The 22,474-nt window shown below is 40.6% G+C and overlaps 1 protein-coding gene across 1 annotated transcript in view; it reads left to right on the forward strand.

Moving 5' to 3' along the window:
* Positions 1-8,123: 8,123 nt before the first annotated feature.
* Positions 8,124-22,474, forward strand: part of nhsb (Nance-Horan syndrome b (congenital cataracts and dental anomalies)) — a gene marked incomplete at both ends in the record, with an annotated part of 49,162 nt that continues 34,811 nt past the window's right edge. Inside the window, one exon of the mRNA XM_083931942.1 lies at positions 8,124-8,403. Within this exon, the coding sequence (XP_083788068.1) occupies positions 8,124-8,403 (280 nt within the window). The remainder of the gene's footprint in view (positions 8,404-22,474) is intronic.

The following is a 22,474-nucleotide window of genomic DNA, read 5'->3' on the forward strand; positions in this document are numbered from 1 at the left end:
AATGAATCCATAACCCACTTAAACATTCATGAAATAAAGACATTAAATGAAGGGGTTTGTAACTCTCAGGTTATACTATTATTTCTCAGCTAGACACTCATTAATGCTCAAATTCAGGCTTGTTTTTGTATTTTATCCATGTATTTATTTGTGCTTTCGGAGTGCTACTATCCTAATAGATCATGTTTCCATCAGAGCAGCAAATGCACTAAAGGGGGTGGACGTTTAATATCCCTGGGAACATGAACTCGATGCAACAGCGCATTCCTGTGGACATAGCCAGTATTGCCGTGTTCATTTAGGATACGTTCACATCTTTTCAAGTCTGTCTTACTATTAAAAAAACTCTTACATGCCCATATGTACATTGAAGCTGTACAGACCACTGAAGTGGCAAAATGATTAGTAACTGTCACATAAATATAGTGGAGTAAAGTACCCAATTTGCCTCTTTAATGTAGTGAGGATGAAGGAATTTAAAGGAACATAAAATGGAAACTTTAGTAGTAACTTTTAATTGTACTAGTTTGTACAGCACTTGAATTAACGGACTGTAGTTAGAGACGCTTTCAGATACTTTACAAATAAAAGAAGGATTATTATTGATGGTTAAAAATACTCGAATAAAGGTCCTGCATTAAATGTTAAGGTAAAAGTACATAAGTAATAACTGAAAGAAATATCAGATGTAATATTCAGCCCACAGGATGGCAGGATTGGTGCAGGGAAAAGTGCAGGCAGCCGGGAACAGGTTGCAGGTTTCAGTTTGGGTTAACAGGGTTCAGGGTTGGAAAGAAAGGACACAAAGTGACTGACAGGGCAAAAGGGGCGGTAGAGGTTCAGACAGGACTGATGAGGGAGAGTGGAAACAGGTGAGCCGGTGGAGTGAGGAAAGTGTGAGGGCACCTGGTGGGCAGGTGGAGAACGGAAAAACAGTTATGCATACATGTGGGAATGTGACAGAGAGGCAGATTGAGCAAAAAAAAAATACAACTGAGGAAGCCGTCGTCATGACAACTGATGCAGTGAAGTATAAAGCTGCATTTAAATGTTGTAGCCATAGAAATAGAATAAAATAGAAAGGACAGTGAGCTGTTTGCCATGGCCATTTGACTGGTACAAAATAAAATGGACATTGAGGTTAGTTGTCATGGTGACAACATACGTCGGTGGGGCAGTAAAGTGTGCCGCAGCTCCCTGGGAGGACAGCGGACTGATGCATCTTAGGAGATGTACTCCAGAGCGGCAGGTAGTGAGGACCGGCTCATGTTCTGTATACAGATATTACAATACAATCTGAAAGCACCGTGGGACCAGCAAGCCAGCAGCCAACAAGCGGACAGCTAGTTAGCTAGTTTGCTAACTCTGCCATGCCCCCATGCCCCCACGCCACACCGGTCACAGGAAATGAGCCAAACTTTTCAAATCTGGCTCTATTTATTGGCTGGCTCTCTATTCCTCGTAACGTTATTACTCCACTGCTCATTTGGCTGTTACTGCAAAACCTCATCTCCGTGACTTGCTGCAAGACAGTTTATACAGAAGTTAATCCGTTGCCTGGCGTCAGTAAAATGGCCGCCGCTCTGACCATTCTGCCACACTGATCTATTTTATCCATTTTATTTCTATATTTGCAGCTGTCCTACGCATAGCATATTTATTATACTATTTGGTGGTTTAATCAATAATAATGCATCACATTTTATACATTTTGTGTGTAAAATTAAGTATCAAAATGTTGCACACACATCAGCCACACCACATCGGTGTTTTCACTTATGTTATTTGGGCGTGTACAAACTGCACTTAATCGTCATCTCCGTCACCGTTCTGTTGGTTTTGTTGTAGCTGTAGTCATTTTTCACAGCAGACATTTTGAGTTGTCACAGCAGGAAAAGCACAGGTTTCTGACATTTATTCTACCTCTGACACTTATTCTGCCTGTACTAACACACTAACATCCTGACACGTATTCTTCTCTTACACTTTATTCTTGTTGTTAGGTTCAAATGTTTTTGTATAGTTGCACTGTCGTTATTTGCTGCTCTGTGTGCCCTGAATTGCCCCCCCGGGGACAAAAAAAGTTTTTTGAATTGAATTGAATTGAGTTACTAATTACATCAATGATGGCTCTGTTCTATTCAAGTGTCCCAGTAAGACATGACAGTGTGACAGTGAGCCAGCATGCACAACACCAGGACCCTGAAAACGAAGCGGGAAAATCAGAAATCGGAAAATTTACCATTAATAGTTTACCCACTGTCACGTGTAAAAAAAAGCAGCCCACCCAGTTATCAGTCTTATCACTAGAGCTCTAATCAGCCAGAGTGAATAAATACACCTGTGTTTGTGTGCAGAGCCTTTAGTTTGCAGTGTAACTAATAATTCTGTCAAACTAATATAGCAGAGTACAATATTTCCCTCTGCAATGTAGTCAAATATAAGTAAAGTTCAAGAATTCACAATTCAGGGTTCGCGCACTTTTTCCAAAGTCAAATTCAAGCACTTTTCAAGCACTTTCACAGTCCATGATAAAGCTTTTCCAGCACCTTACAGTTTTGGCAAATTGCATATCTCTACAAATACATATGGATATAGGACATTATTTCTCTTTTTTCATTAAAATCCTGTTAAAAGAGATGGAATTATGTTATAAACAACTAAAATTGTTTAAATGATATTTATTTTCTATAGCTGTTTGTTGTGAAAGAAATGTGGGTACAATGTCTCCGAGCACTTTATCTGAAATTCAAGCATTTTCAAGGATATCAAGCACCTGTACGAACCCTGAAATTATACCTAAGTACAGAACTTGAAGAGTTTTTCTAATTACGTTCCACTCCTGATGAACCCACTGTCTCTGTTTAAAGCGTATAAGTCATTTGGTGAACTCTCACACAGAGAAATGCCCCCAGGCAATACTCACAGTCTCCATCATCATCATCTGCACATCTAAAATGTTTAATTGATAGCGTTTAAAGCAAAAAAATAAGAAATGTAAGGAATTTCTCACAACTACCAACAACACTGTTCCTTACCATTTACATTAGTTTCTCTCGGCTCGTTATAAATCATCACTGTTTGGTTTATGGTTTGCTAGGATGCAAACACGGAACATTTCACATTGTAGTCACGCTTGTCAGCTCGGACCGAAGCGCATGACAGGTCACTGTCAATCTGTGCTACTTCAAATTTGCTGCAGCAGCAAGTTTACTGCAGACATGTCTATATACAGACAGAGCCTAGAGGCTATAGGATAATCACTGTGAATGAAACACAACAGCCGGGCTTAGCAACCTGGAAACTCACATTCAGCACAAAAAAATCTATTCAATGGACATTGTTTGGCTAGGTCCGTGCTGTAGGTGAACTTAAACTCAAATATTTCCATATGTGGTTGGGCAGCCCTATAAGTGTTGTTTAAATGATAACTTAACTATAGAAACCACAGTGTCATACAGTTGTATATCTCATATTTAGAGGCGGATTAATTATTTGATTATTTGACTGATTGTTTATTTGAATTTTGATTTGTTTTATGTATATATATATTTGGGAGAAATGTAGAGTGTCCAATTAACGTTAAGTGCATATTTGGATGGGGGGAGAAAAACTTGAGCACCAGGAGAAAACCAATTAGTGATTGCACTTTGATGTGATTGATTATTTCATTGTTTTTGATTAACTGAAGTGTACTTATATAGCGCCTTTCTAGTCTACTCAAGGTGGTTTCACAGTGCTTGTCACATTCACACAGACATTCACACTGATGGCAGTGGACATCTACATACCATCTAATCTAATGTAACCATTCACATTTACACACCCATGCGCAGCACGGGGAGCAATTCGGGGTTCAGTGTCTTGCCCTAGGACACTTCGACATGTGGAAGTGGGGATTGAACTGCCAATCTCTCGAATGGAGGTCGACCCACTCTGCCTCTGAGCCACAGTGGATAATTTAGAGTTTCTAACTGACCTAAAGTTTATGGTTTGGATTGTAAATTGTGGGAGGAAACCTGAGGACCAGGAGAAAACTCACACAGACAAAAGGAGAATATAGAAAAACTCCACGCGTCCAGACAGGTGGAGATGTCAGAAGAAGGAGGTGAGCAAGATAGGAGGGGTGGATAGAAGGATGGGGGTGAGGTAGATGGAGGAGGAGGGAGGATGGAGAGGGGAAGAGGGGAAGGAGTTATTCTTGTTCAACCTGAGCTGAACAACCAGCTGCCTCCTCCACCCTACTGTCACCATCACATGTCTTCTTCTTCTTCTTCTTCTTCTTCTTCTTCTTCTTCTTCTTCTTCTTCGTCTTCTTCTTCTTCTTCTTCTTCTTCTTCTTCTTCTTCTTCTTCCTCTTGTGCCTCCGGCTTAGAAAAAAATGTCTCCACCGTTTTCTTTACTTTCTCAGCCTCCTCCACTTTTTCTCTCTTTTTCTCTCCTTCTTCTCTGCTTTCGCTTCCTTTTTCATCTCCATCTCTTCTTTTGTTTTCTTTTTTATTTATATCTCCTTCTTCTCCTCTTTTGCTTTCTTTATAATTTCCTCCACTTTTGCTTTCTTTTCATCTCCTTCTTCTCTTCTTTCGCTTTCTTTTTCCTCACCTTCTTCTCCTCTTTCACTTTCTTTTTCATCTCCTTCTTGTCCTCTTTTGCTTTCTTTATAATTTCCTCCACTTTCACTTTCTTTTCATCTCCTTCTTTTCTTCTTTCACTTTCTTTTTCCTCACCTTCTTCTCCTCTTTCACTTTCTTTTTCATCTCCTTCTTCTCCTCTTTTGCTTTCTTTATAATTGCATCCACTTTTTCTTTCTTTTCATCTCCTTCTTCTCCTCTTTTGCTTTCTTTATAATTGCATCCACTTTTGCTTTCTTTTCATCTCCTTCTTCTCCTCTTTTGCTTTCTTTATAATTTCATCCACTTTTGCTTTCTTTTCATCTCCTTCTTCTCCTCTTTTGCTTTCTTTATAATTTCATCCACTTTTGCTTTCTTTTCATCTCTTTCTTCTCTTCTTTTGCTTTCTTTTCCCCCACCTTCTTCTCCTCTTTCACTTTCTTCTTCATCTCCTTCTTCTCCTCTTTTGCTTTCTTTATAATTTCCTCCACTTTTGCTTTCTTTTCATCTACTTCTTCTCCTCTTTTGTTTTCTTTATAATTTCCTCCACTTTTGCTTTCCTTTTCATCTCCTCCTTAACTTCCCCTATTATATTGCAACTATGTCTTCTCTTCCTCTTTTTCTTTTGTCTCCCAGCTCTGTTTTTTTCTTGGTCAGCTCCTTGTTCTTGATCTCCATCTGTTTTACTTTTGTCTCCATCTGTTTGACTTTGGTCTCCCAGCTCTGTTCTTTCTCAGCCAGGTCCTTTCTGAGCTTCTCTTCCGCAGCGTAATTTGTCTGCCTCAGCTTTCTGGCTCTCTACGATTTCAGCTTGTCTTCTCAACAGCTCTGACACTTTTTTGGTTCCCTAAAACTAAATTGGTTTGTTAGTAGGGTACTTGGTCGTTTTCAGGCACACCACAGAGGAAAAAATTTAAAAGTGAGTGGCGCTAGTCCAGGTTTGGGCTGCCGAGGCTCATGGGTATTTTGAACCACAGTAACAAAACTGAAATAATTCAATCTCTATACTAATTCAAACTGACACAGCTGTGGGGAAGACACTGGAGGAGAGAGTGGTTTATGTAATTTAGGTATTGATGGATTATATTAATATAGAATAAGGGAACAATCAGACAAACATATTGTCTCTTGCTCAATGTTCAAAGTATAATATATCCAGTTCAATTCAAAACTTCCACTAGTAATGCAAAATAAACTTGTCTTGCTATTTGCTAAATATCATCTTCTTCCTCCTTCTGACCACCTGAATATATTTGACAATATATAGAAAAGTATCAAAGTTGTAGGAAGGGTTGTTTGCCAAAAAGTTACATAAATGTACAGTATCTCACACAGTGACATTAGATATTTGAAGCTAAATTTGTCTCACTCCCTGTTATGACTCGTTTACTAACAAACTGTTACAAAACTCAAAATCCAATCTTTTACAGCAGAAATAAGAAACGTTACTAAACGTGTTATTGGTTCAAAAATAACTTCTTAACACAATTTTCATAAAATGAGGAACAGTGATGAAGTAGACCATGAAGGTGATAAAACTCTGTTAAGGCTGTAATCTCAGAGATTTGCATGTATATAAAAGTTTTGTCACTATCACCAAAGGAGGTAACACAACACTGGTAACTGAGGGTACTGCGATATTTCTATTTATTTTATTTATATATGTTGTATTTTGTATTATATTTTGAGTATTATGAGCCGGGTATCAGTGGTGACATTCATGCATTCGCCGTTGTATACACATAGAAAATAAATGATGCACACAATTTTGAAAACTTGAATCAACAACAAGAAACTTTCGGCACAATTGTTTTAACTAAACTCCTCCCATGCTCTTTTTCGGCACTTACATACATCAAATAAGCCATCGAGACAGGTTTTTTTCGTGTAACAACTAACAGAGAAATCCAGGAGAGTCGCTAAGAATCGGACGTGGCTAACACTGATTAGCTCGATGCAGAACGGTGAAGGCATTAAAATGGCTTAATGAGTGATGATAAGAGCTTCTACACATAAAATGAAGCATCAACAACGAAGCTAGCGAACCCAGAGTTTATTAAAAGAGTATTTACCAAAATGTCCCCGGTACCAGCTCCTCTAGTAGTAAAGTCCATTCAAGTCGATTACCAATCCAATCCTAAAGGAAGGACCCCAATGGTGCTTTGTTTAATGTGCGGGGACTCTTATCATGCTACTGCAGAGGTTTGGTGTTATTTTGAGCAGTGGTGGTTAAAAAAGTCATTTTAATGCCTTCACTGTACTGCCCCGAGCTATTCAGTGTTAGCCACATCTGGCTGTTAGCGACTCTATCAGTTTTCTCCGTTAACAGTTGTTACAGTAAAAAAAAACTGTCTCGATGGCTTATATGATGTATGTAATTGCTGAAAAAGACCATGGGATGATTTTGCACCGGATTTACACTTTATGTTGTTTTTTATAGTTCAAATCTTCACAAACTCTATAGTTTTCAGATCAAACAGAGTAACTGAATCCTATAAACTTTTTGTCACAGTGGAAATGTCATTATTTAATCCCAGATTCTTAAATTGAAGTTATGCTTGGTTCTCTGCTCCTATGAACAAATGATATCCATGCATCCACTATTGTGTGGAGTCCTCTTTAACCTCCATGGGTCCAGGGGTTATCGTGTGCAAAGGTTTGGAGAAAAATGTAAGAACATTTGTCTTATATATTTAGTGATCAGTGTTACCTGATTACCAACAGCAGGGCCAAATAGAAAAGTCTGAATAAACTCTTGCCTCACAATTAGACATGATGGGAAACTTGTAGCTGTTGATTTTCGTGTGCGCTCCCTGTCCACACACATCCACATCTCCGGGTTTTACCTCAGCCTTCTCTCTCATCCTCTCAGCATGCACACTGTTCAGGCCACAGAAACAGGCTGCATCAATTCGCAGAAAAACAACCACAATAAGGCCGGAAAAACAAGGACAGACCTAAAAAATAAAAGCTTAGGGCGTGCAGAGTGAATATGACAACATGTTTGTGTATTCAGATATGGGCCTTTTCAAGATATTATTTATGTTGTTGTGGTTTTTTATGTATCCTATATAGATTTTACAGGCATCTCCTCCGTCATTATTTATAACACCTACTGACCCAGGATCTTATTTTGAAATTTTTAAGCGGTATTTCCTTTTCATTCTGGCTGATCTGACGCTGCACGGAGGCAACCCATGATCGCAGACTCAACACGCATCCTCACACCACTGACCTGGGCTTAGCTGTGTCCTGCATGTGTGTGCATGTGTGTGCGTGTGTGAGCGGGAGTGTGAGTGATCCCCAGAAACCAGCAGCAGGATGGAGGATCTCAAGGAGAATCTGGGAACTTTGGATTGACGCCCGGGGATAACGCGCGATCGGCCCGAACCTCATCGGGTTTCTCGTGGATTTATATATTTGGATGTTGTCTGTTTCCCCCTTTCCCCGTTTTCTTCTAGGCAGTGGGAATTTACACTTGGTTTACAACTCCTATTATTTCTGGCGTGCAAAATGCCATTTGCCAAAAGGATTGTGGAGCCGCAGCTTCTGTGCAGGCACCAGATCCCCAACGATGAAGGTCTGCTTTTCGAGGACCTGTGTGCCATCAGTAACGTGGTTCTGTCCCGGACCTTGCGACAGCTGTCCGACCTGGCCCGGCACGCCTGCTCCTTATTTCAGGAGCTGGAAAACGACATCACAACCACCAACCAGCGGGTCTGGGTCCTCCAGAACAAAATAGGCCAGATTCAGCAGACTGCCAGTGCCCTAGACCCTAAAAAGGAGGCAGTGCGTAAGTAGACCACCACAAGTGTATGTGCCCCCTTTAAAAAAAAGAAAAGAAAGAAATCCTCTCATCATTTTTTACACCTGAGCAATGTGTGATTTTACTCATTCACATCTAACATGTGTGCCTTCATGCTTCGAAGGGCGCCCACCTCAAAATTATTTTTACCCAGCTGCACGCACGCACGCCCGCCGTAGACGCGGACGCGCTCTCACCCCCCCTCCCCAATTGAAATGTGTCACACGGTTGCGTTTGCACATTTGACCATCCAGTAACATCGAGATGCGTTTTCACAGCGACAGCGCAGGATGTGTTGACTGCTTCATTCATTTGGCGGTCCAGACTCGGATGTGTGTGTCCGTCGACGACGAGGGTGTGTGTGTGTATGTGTGTGTGTGTGTGCGTGTGTGCGTGCGTGCGTGCGTGCGTGTGTGTGTGTGTGTGTGTGTGTGTGTGTGTGTGTGTGTGTGTGTGTGTGTGTGTGTGTGTGTGTGTGCGTGTGTGTGTGTTCACAGGCAGGCAGCGCGGAGCGGAGGGGCGTGTGTTGCCGCTGCATTGGCTCAGCATCGCAGTCTCGTTACTGCGGGTAGCGCACACCTGAAGCATGTTCAGGCGGTGTTTTCGGGGCTATAAAAAAAGGTTGCCTCGTTCAGTCAGGATGTGAATACATTAAGTTCAGAGTCGAGAATGTGTTAAAAAAAAAAGAAGGGAGGGGGTGTTTGAGACGCGCATGCACGTGCTGGCTAAGCGCGCGCGTGTGTGTTGGGGTTTTCAGAGGCGACTCCCCGTGCGCCAAACCCACCCTTTCCACATGCAGCGGCACCGACACAGCATCAATAATGAATCCAGATGTCCATGTTGCAGGATACACATGAACTGATCATGACTGGATATTCAGGTGACGGCTGTGGACGGATCACAGTAAAAAAAAAAAAAGAAAAAAAGAAAAGCTTGGTTGGCATCAATGAGAGAGTCTGCAATTCAATGTAACAGAGCGTTCTGTACAGCAGCTTCGTATTATTTATGTCCTCTGCAGTCCCTTCAGTGTAAGGCTTTTGATTTTAGACGATCCGTTGAGTGATTTTAGTCTCTGTGCCGGATTCAACACTGCTGTAGGTTATCATAATCTGGGACAACCAAAGAGCATTTTGGGGCCTAAAGCTACTGTAGGCATGAACTCCCTCTTTAGATTTACCCCCCCCCCCCCCACACACACATATGCATACATTGGAGCATATGTGTCAGTGAGTTTTTATTACATAAAACATGCCTGCTCTGTTGTTTGCCACAGATCTGGAATTCACTTGTGTGAGAAAGATTGTAGGAGAACGGGACAGATATTTGAATTTCTACGCTCGTTCTCGTTCAGTGCAACACTCCCAAAAGTCTCTCCACACAACAGTATGCTCCCCATTACTTAAACCTGCCAGCAATGCTGAACCCAGAAACCTGTCTGTCTGTTACACCTGTTGTGCTCAGAAAAAAAAAACCTGAAATATTGATTTGTCGAGTGGATTGTGCTTCTATAGCCCTGCAGCCAGTCAAGTCATACAAGATAAGCATCACTTAGCGCATGTCGTTTCAAGAGTTTTGTGAATCTCAAATCTTAGAATCACGCAGCTCGTGCAATCGATAAAGATCACTTTTTAAGAGCTTGGGCAAGCAAGAGCTTACGAGAGACACTTATTGGGTTTCCCAGATAAGAAATTAGAAAAAAAAATTCTTGTGCATCAACTCATTGCCTCTTTCTTGTAAAATGCTACCCTTTCAGACCTCTAATCAAATTAAAACAGCAAGAGGTTAAATAATCCTCCTTTACACTGTGCAGTTGTGGATTGTTCTAGATAAAAGTTGACACTCCTCAGAGAAATGTGGCCATCACAAAGGTGGTTTTAGATCAAACACGTCCACTATTGAACAATGCAACCAAGATGTGACAACAAACTCCCTTTTAAAAAAAGAAAAAAATGTATGCCACCCTCTTCTCCTAAACGGCAGCTGACTTAACAGTCTTTGCCTGTTTTTAGTTTATGCTGGGGCGACAGTATAAGGCATTTTTTTCTTATAATTTTGATTGTGACAGTACGATTCACCAAATATCCAAAACGCTATTCGACATTTATCAAAACTGATCATACAGTCTGACACAGACAGGGACCAAGACTATTAGATCCATCTTGCACAGTATAACATCCTATGAACACACTCTATAGGCGCCTCTATAGGCATGCAAACATTGTTTGGATGTGTGGTTCTTCTTAGTCAAGTTACCAGCATAATCATTTGGTAAGTCAACATCTGGGCTCTTCATTCATCCCTCGTCTCTATTTTGGTCATTCGAAGTTTCATTCAACACATTTTGGAGGGAAAATGACTGAGTAAACTGAGAAAATACTCTTCAGCTGTTTGTGTGGGACTTCAACTTGGCTGCAGGGAGAGTTTGAGTCCTCTGTAGACCAGTGCTCATACTCGGATGCCCACCAAAGTTTGTCTATTTTTATACAGCTTTCAAAAGGGCTATTATATTATGGTAGTAATAACCCTGAGGAGCTGAATTTCTCAGTGTACACACAGACTGATATTGAATGTCAGTGACAACAGAGTTTCCTCACTTTATCGTAGAGTGTATCAAGATTCAAAGCGGTCAATACGGCGCTCACTTGGATTGATCCTGATCACGCCAGCAGACAGTATTCAGATGGTGTTGAGACTGTTTGTGTCTGTCACATTCAGGGAAAACACAAAAACAGTGTGTTGGACATTTGTCAAAACTTGTTCAAACGGTTGGTTCTAGAAGTCAGTAATGGCAATAGCTTTGTCTTTCTTTCCTTACTTTCTGCTTGTTTGATGGTTTGTTTTAAATATTCCATACACTTTCATTCCACCATGCCTGTTTTGAATGACACAAATGCTGATATTAGACTGGATTGAAGCAGTGCATATATTTGATGATCACTTATTTTACGGTATCTGGCGATCAGTCTCTTTTTTTGGACCTAATACTTGGTGGTAAACCAAACACACAGTGGGCTCCCATATTACAAAACTAAATGAAATGAAATTTATAGATATCTGGATTGTGCCTGTATAATTCTCTTTAACGCTGCAGCTGGTGACAGATTTTTGTTGATTGATAGTCGTCAATTATTTGGCTTCATGGGTGTCTGAGAGGAGTGGAGAATGCTTCCCAGAGCCCAGGGTGCTGTCTTTGGGTGTCCAAGGCCTGAAGAAATTAAATATGTTATCGCAGACGTCTAAGAAGGCTAGCAAGGCTAAGAAGGCTAGAGAATGTCTTGTATTTATACTATTATACATACGCTGGTGTTGTTTTCACTTTATGCGTGTGTGTCACAATGATAAAATGTGGTCCTGGAGACGCCTACTGTAGTGAGAACTACCACAGAGGCGTTTCTTAGGATTCTGCCGGGTATATTTATTTATATGAGTGTCTGTCTGTGGACAGATTTTGTCACTGTGATAGCGTCCCAACCATGCAAGATACAGTCACTAAACTTTACAGTTTTAAAGTGTGTAGTTGAGATCACAGCTTGCATGAACCCACAGAGAATTATCAGCCAGCTCTAAGCAGCTTTTTAGCCTCTTTTAGCTCTTTTTGATCTTACCATACAAAGAAATGAGTGCATGGTTCAGGCTTACGGCTCTGATAAACCCCCTCTGTATGCAAGTTATTAGTCAAGAGGTGAACGTGACTACTCCTAAAAGTGCCTTGTGCTACTCACGCAAATATGACCACTGGTATTTTTACCGTCCCTGGTTATTTATCTCAAACAGCCAATTTACAGATTGTACAGACGTTAGCCAGCAGCTTCACAGACAAGATTTTCTGAGATGCTGCAGTCACTGGACCCAGCTGCTGTTGATCTTCTCCAAAAAGCCAGCTGCTCATTAAACCACAGAGACTTGTTTTGTATTTCTTCAAGTTACTGTAAGCTCACAAAACACAGTGGTGACCCTCTGAATTTTCTTCTAGCACTACCATGAGGTGGACATTTTTGTTTTTTATTCATACATTCATGTTCCCCAGAGGATCTTTGATCCGCACCTAGCACAATGGTAAACATTCCTGTTTGTCCAGTACTTTGGTTTACAACTAAAACTAATGACTCTCCCATCCGCCTCAGCACTGATTAATGCTCATTAGCAAATGTTAGTATGCTAACTCCGATGGTATTGTCCTCGTGAGCATGTTAGTGACATCTTAATCTTGCTTTTCCTGTTTCCAGCTGAGTTTATGTTGTGTTCATATTGCACAGCCTGTAAGACCTACCGCTTAACTGTCAACAAGAAGTACAGAAGTATAAACAGACCTGCAGCGAAACAGCTGCAATCATTCAAATATAAATACTGACACAAACCAAAAAATATGCACAATAAACACGACATGCAAGATACAAAACGTAAATTTAGGCAGAATTTCCCTTAAGTCTGGTGTGACTCAGAGGCTGTGTGAAGGCTGCCAGGACAGAATAATAGAAGGTCTATGTAGTATCCATCAGTTTTAGTATTTGGGCTTGTTATTTATTGTTATTACTTCGTATATTATTATGTTTTGTTGCCTAAATTAGGCTGAAATTATTTACTTGCGTTTAAAACTCAGCTAACACTGTAAGGCAGTGATACTCCACTTTTGGTACAGGGTGCCAGGTGGTCCGCCGACCATTTTCTACTTCACAATGAAAATAAATTGATTCAGTTTCTTTTTGTCTTGTGAATGTAAATAAGGTGCCAGAGTGCATAAAAAGCATCAAAATAGAGCTTGTTTCAATCCATGCAGAAATGAGGATAATTCGGATGCCATAAATGTCTATTTCACACTAAAAGAACTTAAATATGCTATTCATTCTGTCCCTGGAAGGAGCAGTGTATGGTTTATATTTATGAATCATTCCAACATTTGAGTGATTGCACGAAGAGTTTCCCGTTATGTTTAATGTATAAACTCTTTCCAAACCAAAGCATTTACAACTAAAATTACATTTCAGCTTCTAAAAATATCTGACGCAATGTATAGGCCTAGTGTCAATGTGCCATTAACCTAATAAATCAGTTAACTTATAAATAAAGAATTTCAAAATCAAGATAGAATGAGTGAGGACCCTTTAATGTTGATTCATTGTATCTGATAAAAATGGGTGGAGAGCGGACAGAGCTAGTTGAGTATCCCGGCTGTAGAGAGGACAGGTTTGAGTTCAGGAGCAGAATCAGTAGCAACCCGCAGCACACGCCAACTCTCCTGGTGCTTAACACACACAGACACACGCTCACACACAAGGTAGAATAGATTTTAATGTGAAAATATTAGTCTGAAGCAAATATATTGTAATGCTCTGGCAACACTGGTTTCTTCCTGGTATGCCATTAAAGCAAATTTGACTTTGAATTTGAATTTTTGTGAGCATGGCCTGTGGCAGCGGGGGACTGCTCTATCTCGCTAGTCTGCATAGTAACAAGAGAGAGACAGAGAGAGAGAGAGAGAGAGAGAAAGAGAGAGAGGCCTAGTTTAACCTTTCAGCTGAGTCAATGTCTTTCGCTTGTTGGTCATTCATACATTTTTACTATTCCTTGTAGTACAACTTGCATCAATTCTGTAGCATGCATCGTGATGTTGAAACAGTTTGTTATGGACAAAATGAGAAGAGGATAGAGAGAGACAGCTCAGACAGAGAGACAGAGTGTGTGCGAGCCTCAGTGGTCTGGAAGTAAATGTGTTTCTGTCACTCGCAGACGCACAAAAACTAGATAGATACATATTTACCAACTTTATATCGTGCAACTGGCCGACAAGATTAATCTGTTCAGTGTGCAGTTTTTGTGTGTGGTTCAGGGATCTGATATCAACACATGAGGCAGGTTAGGATACACCCAGTCCAGGTGCGTCTTGTCTGTCTCACCCCCACCACCACCACACACACACACACACACACACACACACACACACACACACACACACACACACACACACACACACACACACACACACACACACACACACACACACACACACACACACACACGTCACACGACCAAAAGAATCAATTCAGATGTTTCAAGAATCCAGTATGTGTGATGTGAAATGTGTCTCTTGTGTCTCACAGCTTCTTAAGTGTCTCTGTATCAATCTGCCTTTCCCTCCATCTTTACATATCTGTGTCCATTGTCCTCCTCCTCCTCTTCCTCCTCCTCCTCTCCATCCATACAGTACCTCTTCCCTCACTGCCCTACTTTCCTACTGTCATCATCAGCACGGAAAGACTTCTGCCTCTTGACAGCATATTTAATGTTTAATGCACTTTGATTTCCACCCAGACACTTACAAGCCGGAGAGGAGAGGAGAGGAGAGGAGAGGAGAGGAGAGGAGAGGAGAGGAGAGGAGAGGAGAGGAGAAGAGAGGGGGAATGAAGGAAAGGACATATTTGGTAGTTTTGGGTTCCTGATGTGAAAGGAGAGGAAAAATTAAAATTCCCGAAAAAAAAAAAAATGTCCAGAAAGATTTCAGAATACTGAAAAATATCAAAGAGGAACGGCATTCATAGTTTTTTAAACATGATCACTTCACAAATTCAAACACAGTCAACATGTTAACCTCTGGGAGGCTGCATTGCAGTGCTTGGAGCTAAATGCTAATGTCAGCATGCTTACATGCTGCTGTTTAACAGGTAGTGTTTACCATAATCACATAACATTCGCTAATGAGTGCTAAAACCAAAGTACAGCTGAGGCTGATGGGAATGTCTTGCTTTATCAGACGGAATTGTCAACTTGTTACACTCTGTTTCCATCGGACCCAATTGAACCAATTTTTTCATCGCAATACCGCGAGTTATCACCGGGCCAAAGTGGTGCTGAGCATTCACACATTATTTCAAGTTGGTTTCCCCCATTGCTAGCCTTTGAATCACACCAAACAGAAGGAACATTATGCCTAAATTGGCTTTTTATATATCCTGTTTTTTGTTTGTGTCGTGCATATTTTCGTGGTTTATTAACAAGTGACCACATATCATATACCTCTCCTTTACAATAGTTATTGTGTTTGTGTCAGTAAAGACATTATTTGGTGAGTGGCGGTGCCAAATTCCACTCTCCTAATACACCCATACCACAGACATTCAGCCCAACAGCGAATGGCAGTTCACCATTTACCGTGTGGACATTATATATTCTCACAAGCTGCAGGCCTGAAACATAATCCTCAAAAAGGTTTATCCCCTTGAGAGCATGATTATGCTGTGCAACTTTACAACCTAAATGCTCATAAGATCTTGAGAAATTATGTGTGTATATTTTGACCTGAATGTGAAGTTTAACAAAAACGTTTGCAGAAGATACAAGCCCTTAGGAACAGCATTTGTCTATGGAGAACTTTTGATAAAGTAGCCACCATCTAAACTGCGGGGTCATGTGATGTGCACATTCAAAATACCCTTGAAGATTTCACAATTAGGACCATTAAAAGAGACTATTCATTCATGTGGGCAGTCAGCCAATCAGTGCCACCGAACAACACTGATCTGTGTGTGCACTGGGTGAGCAGCTTTAACTGAAATGAACAGGCCACTTCATTTAATGTTTAATGCATTCACAGGACTTTCCAAGTGAAAATGGCTCATCCTCCAGTGAGAATGAACGTCCTCTTTTAATGCGATTAAATGATTGAACTAACAAAGGATTTCCGTCATCAGTGTGAAGGCAGATCAGTAGAGATTTTGAAGTCAGTATTTGAGGGGCGCAGGAAAAGGACGACTTAAAATCATTTTCAATAATTACTTTTGATCAAGAACAATAGAGTTGAGGTAATATCTCCTTCAGTCGTTCTTTCTCCTGTATTGTGTCTCTTATTGTTGTGGTTATATTTGTGTAAGTCAGAAAGAAAGTGAGAGATCCGCACAAACTACCACAGCTAAATCAAAACATGAGGTCACTCAGCACATGCCGACTTATGTTACTGCAGAGACATGTGGGCATGACGTTGGGGGAGTTCAGGAGAGAGGGATGTGATGACATTGCGTGCACAGGGAGGTAAACTTCCACTGTCACACACTTTGTTATTATTAGGTGCACAATACAACAGAGCACCCAGTTGCAGCTCTGCTTGACACACAAACACACACACACACACACACACACACACACACACACAGCGTTAATATGCTTTCAGATTAGCCTTCCCACACCAGCAAGTAAACACTTGCATACAACCACACAAACATAAACACACTTGCATAAGAAAATACACACACATACCCATACACACACACACACACACACACACACACAGGCTTCACACATACACACACACTCACCCACACACATACAGACTTCACACACACAGGCTTCACACACACACACAACCCGCTGAACTCTGTGAGCCTCTTCTTTCTGTCTCTCATGTTATCATTTGAAATTCCGCTTTAAGTGCCCCTGTCTCTGTTGCTGTTGCAGCCTGCAATAAAACATGCATGCAGAAGCTCTTGGTCTGTACATCACAGCGCTCGGCCCGCTGGATGGCTGGCGTACTCGCTCTGGACACAATTTCTCGTCTGTGAAAACTGGCCTCTGCCTTTTTTATAGTCTGCTATAGCTGAGCAGTTTCCCCAAAACATAAACAAAACTTGAAGAAGCCAAACTGTTTTTTTTTTGGCGCATATCATCAAAGAGAGATTGGCTCTATAAGCACATACAGGTGTAGAGAAAATACAGTTTTGGTTGTGTTTTGGACCTTAAAGGACAGCACTGTTCACTGTTTTGTTTTTATCAAGTTTAATTTGTGTCTTCTACACGAGGAACTGTGTGTACAACACTTGTAAAACAAGTCCTTCCTACCGAGTTGTGACTCCTAAGGACTGGTGACATAAAAAGACAAAAAGAAAAAACATGGCTTAAGCTACACTACAGTTTGTAGAAGAGAAAAATGTTCCTGCAAATATACTGCAGATACTCTGATTTTGAAGTAAACTCGCATCTTGTATATTAAATATTTGCATATCTTGCATACAGAGTTGTCTGTACCCCTGTTTCTGATCAGACAATGTCATTAAGTGTTCAATTTTATTTCACCTTAAGAGACATTGATCGATCTTCTCATCTGATTCCCTGCAAAACAGAGAATATGCAGATATCCCAAAATGTCTAACTATTATTTTAGTATTTACCTTGGTGATGTGGATACATGTTGCAAATTCAAACATTACGATTGTGTAATAGAGCACCTGATATAATGACTGGAGACACTGGATACGTATTAGCCTAAAACACACAATCTTGAGATTGTGACAAGAAATGTACTTAAAAAAACAGGCTGATTATGCACAGCACACAACACAATTAGACAACAACACCACACAACGACAACCTTGTTGTATTACAGTTCTGTTTTCTATTAAAACTTGACACTGCGGCTCAGTGTGGTGTGTTGCTCCTTTGTGTGTCTGTGTGTTTATCCAATATGTCTGTCCATGCATAAATGCCCCTCCGCTGTGTGTGTGTGTGTGTGTGTGTGTGTGTGTGTGTGTGTGTGTGTGTGTGTGTGTGTGTGTGTGTGCATGCTTGTGTGTCAGCCTCCTGTGACATGCTAAACTGAATCGTCCTGAACTGCTGTGATCTGTGTCTGGAGACCCCATCATCATCGCCATTCCCCCAAAAACCTTTGACAGATGGCTAGGGACCAAAAAAAAATGCACATACTCAGCAATCTCTCTAGGTCAGTGCGTGTGTGTGTGTGTGAGTGTGTGTCTGTCCGTCAGTGTCTGCACACTGAGAGGACGTCTCTGTAATCCAACTGTTAAGTTGTAATCCCACGAGCACCAATAAGTAACTTTTTTTCAGAAGGGTACAGATGTTGTCGGTTCTTTAGGAAATGTTACATGAACAGTACATACAGTACATACAGTTTGTAGTATGTGGGAACAATGTAAGGTCCTTTAATGGACACAGGCTTTGTTCCATGTTGGCAATTAGTATAGTAATTATAGCTTTATTCAATTCAATTCAATTCAATTTTATTTATAGTGCCAAATCATAACAAAAGTTAACTCAGGTCACTTTACAAACTAGGTGAAGACCACACTCTATGATAAACATTGACCCAACAATTCCCCCGTAGAGTACGGTGGCAACGAACACCTTTCCTATTACAGGCAGGAACGTCAGACAGACCCAGCTCTGTGGAGGACGGACATCTGTCTTGACGGGTTGGGGAGGAAGAAAGGGAGAGAGAAAGAGAGAAAAGACGGACAGATGGACAGAGAGAGACAAAGACAGACACAAAGACAGAGACAGACACACTGTCGTAACTTCATTTGAACTGTTAACCTTAACCCAGGTCTCAAAATAAAAAAATTGTTTTCAGTAAAGCTGAAATGAGTATTCAATATATGAATTACTCATTTTAAATCATTTATATGATTAACAGAACATCTCTTTTGGACTGTGGGTTGGGCTTTGGGAACTTGTGCTGGGCATTTGCTGACATTTTATACTTCCAAAGCAGTTTATTTTTGTCATTTTATGGTGAAGAAAATCGGTAATAATCTTTAATCACATTGTAATTCGAGTGTTCTGAGAGAAATCTAGACTTCTGCACCTCCGCTTGGCTCTGTTTTCTGTTTTTAGAAAATCTACCTGTGATGGGAGACTTTGGACAATCACAGGTCTTAAAGGAGAGAGCGTTCCTATTGGCTCAGGACAGAGAGGGAGAAGAGCAGGAAGAGGTCTCACTCTGCTTCTCTCTTTTGCTTTTAACCTACTGCAGCGTAAAGACGAGAGTCATACATGTTCCTACGGTTCTTTGAATTCTTTGAAAGTGTCAGTGTTAAACCTAAAACAGAATGTTAAGTTCCTCTTTAACTCTTAATAAATAAAGATCACAAACCAAACTAAGTATTTAGGAGCTTTTAAATTCAAATGGAAGTTAGTGGCCGCTAATTATTTTGACGCTACTGTTACAGGCACAACTGTACACACAGTAACAGTACAGTATGTTGCAGGTTTAGCAGAAAGATGATGCCTTTTTTCCTGTTTAAAAAACGGCATTATGTTGGAATTGAGCTTTGTTTACAGTTTTTTAGAAAGCCAAACAGTAGTTACAGTAGACAAATACTCACACTTCTTTCTCTCCGTCCCACTTTCCCTCCCTCACTCAGTGGTTTCCTCTCAGCATCACAAGAAAGTCCCACGCAGAGGCTCTCACAGACGGACATTTTTGTACTTCACAGGGGTGCTGTTGGCAAAGAGTAGTCATGTTAACACAGACAGATAAAAAGAAAGATGCAGAAGAGACTCAATAAAATAATAATGTATGGGGAAACGATGAGTGGGCACAAAAGAACATAATTGTGCAGATTTATTATACAAAGATTTAAAGATGATATATATTACGATATTACCTGTTTTCCGGTAATTCAATAATTAGTCCACAGTATATGAAATAACCACTTGGTAAAGCCTATTTTTGTATAATTAAATACCTGACAAATGAAAAGTAATGAGGATTTGCTCACTTAATTAAGTTTTGAGAACAAAATAAATCCATTTTTTCAGCTGTCCACTGACTTTTACATGCATTCACACTAATATAGAGTAACCGGATTAAGAAATGTGAGTTAATGTGCATAATTTTGTATCATTAAATCTCGATATATCTAGATTTAATTACAATATGATTCCATTGAAAGACGATAAATGATCCTATTGAATTATAACCCAGCCCTACCACTTCATGAATTTAAGCCTAATTATTTCTGTTTCTTTATGCCAGATTAGTTAAATTCACATATACTGTTCTGGAGATGTGGTTCTGCCTCTGTTATCCCAGCAGGGCTCTTAATACTACTACCACTACTGCTACTGTAGACTGTCAGTTGTGGTAGCGTGGTATTAGCAGATGACAAAAATAGGATGGGAAGCCAATTATATCAATAAAGTTGTGACCATGTGTTTGAGCAGGGTTCAGAATATGGACAGCAGAGATTATGAGTATCAACTGGGGATTTAGGGGCAAAGCGCAGACGGTTGAGATGATTTTCCCAGAAGAGCTTCTGGATGGACATGGTAAACTATCACCATAAGATGGAAACAGATGGAGTCAGAAAAAAAGCTTAGGAGAGGTTGTCTGCTGCTTGTTTTAAGGACTGAGCTGCTCTTAAGGAGTTCCTTAGAAACAGATTGTCTTTGTAAGAACCTTAGCACGCCGTAAAGAAGACCCACCTTAATTGAACTACTAGCAAAAAGTCTGGTGCTGCGGTACAGTTCTCAACATTAAAGTACGTGGACACACATGGATTAAACTACATTTTAAACACGTTTCTTTCCAAATTAGCAACAAATATGTGCTCATTACAGAAACTTGCCATTGGTTGGATTCCATGGCTGATACAGTGTATTAAGGCGAGGTAAATTAATCCAATTTAACAGCGGGCTGGTGAGAGGTGAGGACAGCCGAGCCAAGGCTTCACTAATTAGCCATATATCTGTCACTATCAATTGTATCAGTGAGCCTACCAAAGCCAACCACTTTCTTTTGCATCACACACAAACACATGCATATACGTACACACACATGCACTCCTCACGCCTACAAGCGTTTTTATTTCACAAACAGGCACTCCCTTTTTCAGGATTCCCATACATGAGCCACACAGTGAGTGACACTGTGAGCATAACAGTGTGAGTATGTACTGTGTGTAGGCTTTGTATGTGTGTGTATGTACTGTGTCCGGCTTGATGAGTGCGCTAATGTACCTCTGGATGACAGGCCAGAGATGCGTTAGCTAAATGCTGCAGGCAAGTACAGCTGTTGGAGAGGAGAGGAAAAGAAAGGAGGAGAGGAGAGGAAATGAGGAGAGGAGAGGAGAGGAAAGGAGAAAGGGGGGGAGACAGGTGTTGCTAGCAGGTGTGATCAAAAAGGCTCTAAAACTAAAGACAGTGCATCACAAGCTGTGCCGATGGTGTGAAACGGTATAACTTTACACTTCCTGTCTTCTAAGTGGGTGCGGCCTCGTTTGAAAGTGCAGTGACCGTCATGTGATTGGATGAAAGGTTATATTTGCATAATGTATTTATATTTCCTTTTGCTAACATTAGATATTTACACAGCTGGCAGCCATATTTAGCATTTCAAAAATCAGTTAGCTATAGGCATTTGTGAATCTTTGCTGCCGTTACCTGATCTGTGTTGCCAGATAGAGACAGGTCTTGAACAAAGTTAATTTTCTCCAGATTTGTCTGTGTGAAAATGCCATTTTAGTGTCAAAATTCAGAAAAGGGGGCGGCCTCTAGCTCACCGAGTAGAGCAGGCGCCCTATAGGCTCAGTCCTCAGCAGCGGTCTAGGTTTGAATGGAACTCTCTCTCCCCCCTTTCCTGTCAATCTTCAACCGCTCTAATATAAAAGGAAATGAAAGCCCTCAAATCTTTAGAAAAAAACATGTGAGATCTGTTGCTTGTGACTTCAGGTGAAAGAACTGGTCATAATGTGTGCTAATGTTCACTTCTCCCATTGGATGAACACTCAGGAGCTGCAGTTAATCTCCTAAAGGGGCAAAACCCATGAGACAGATGCAGGTAATGGTACTGAGATATTTCTATGGATAAAAGACAAACTTTCATCCACAATCCATCCAGTAGATTTTTCTGTCTGGATTAAAGCATGCTAAAAAAAAGGTGGTGTTGAGAAGAGGAGGGGAAAAGAGTTGTTTATCCAATATTATACAGTAGGAATACCCCAGATACAGCAAGTGTAAAATAATTACAGTATACTGACAGATTCTGCTCCCATTCTATGGTCTAGTAATTATCACCACACAGTCGAATAATTACAGTTGCAAGAAATTACAATTAACTGATTGTGTGACTTACTAAGGACTCCCCAGCACTATTGTGTGTGCGTGTGTGTGTATTTTACCCAGCAGATTACTCCGCTGAGGCCAAGTCCCTACAGATGACATGTGATAGCAGATTAATAGCCTAACATATTAAAGTTACAATCCCTATTATTTCCCCTTGTATCAGTGTTTAATCAGTTAATATCTCACAGCTGAGGACTTCTTCACCACTCTCGCT

This window comes from Echiichthys vipera (assembly GCF_963691815.1).
Source record: "Echiichthys vipera genome assembly, chromosome: 1".
In the NCBI taxonomy this organism is placed as follows: domain Eukaryota; kingdom Metazoa; phylum Chordata; class Actinopteri; order Perciformes; family Trachinidae; genus Echiichthys; species Echiichthys vipera.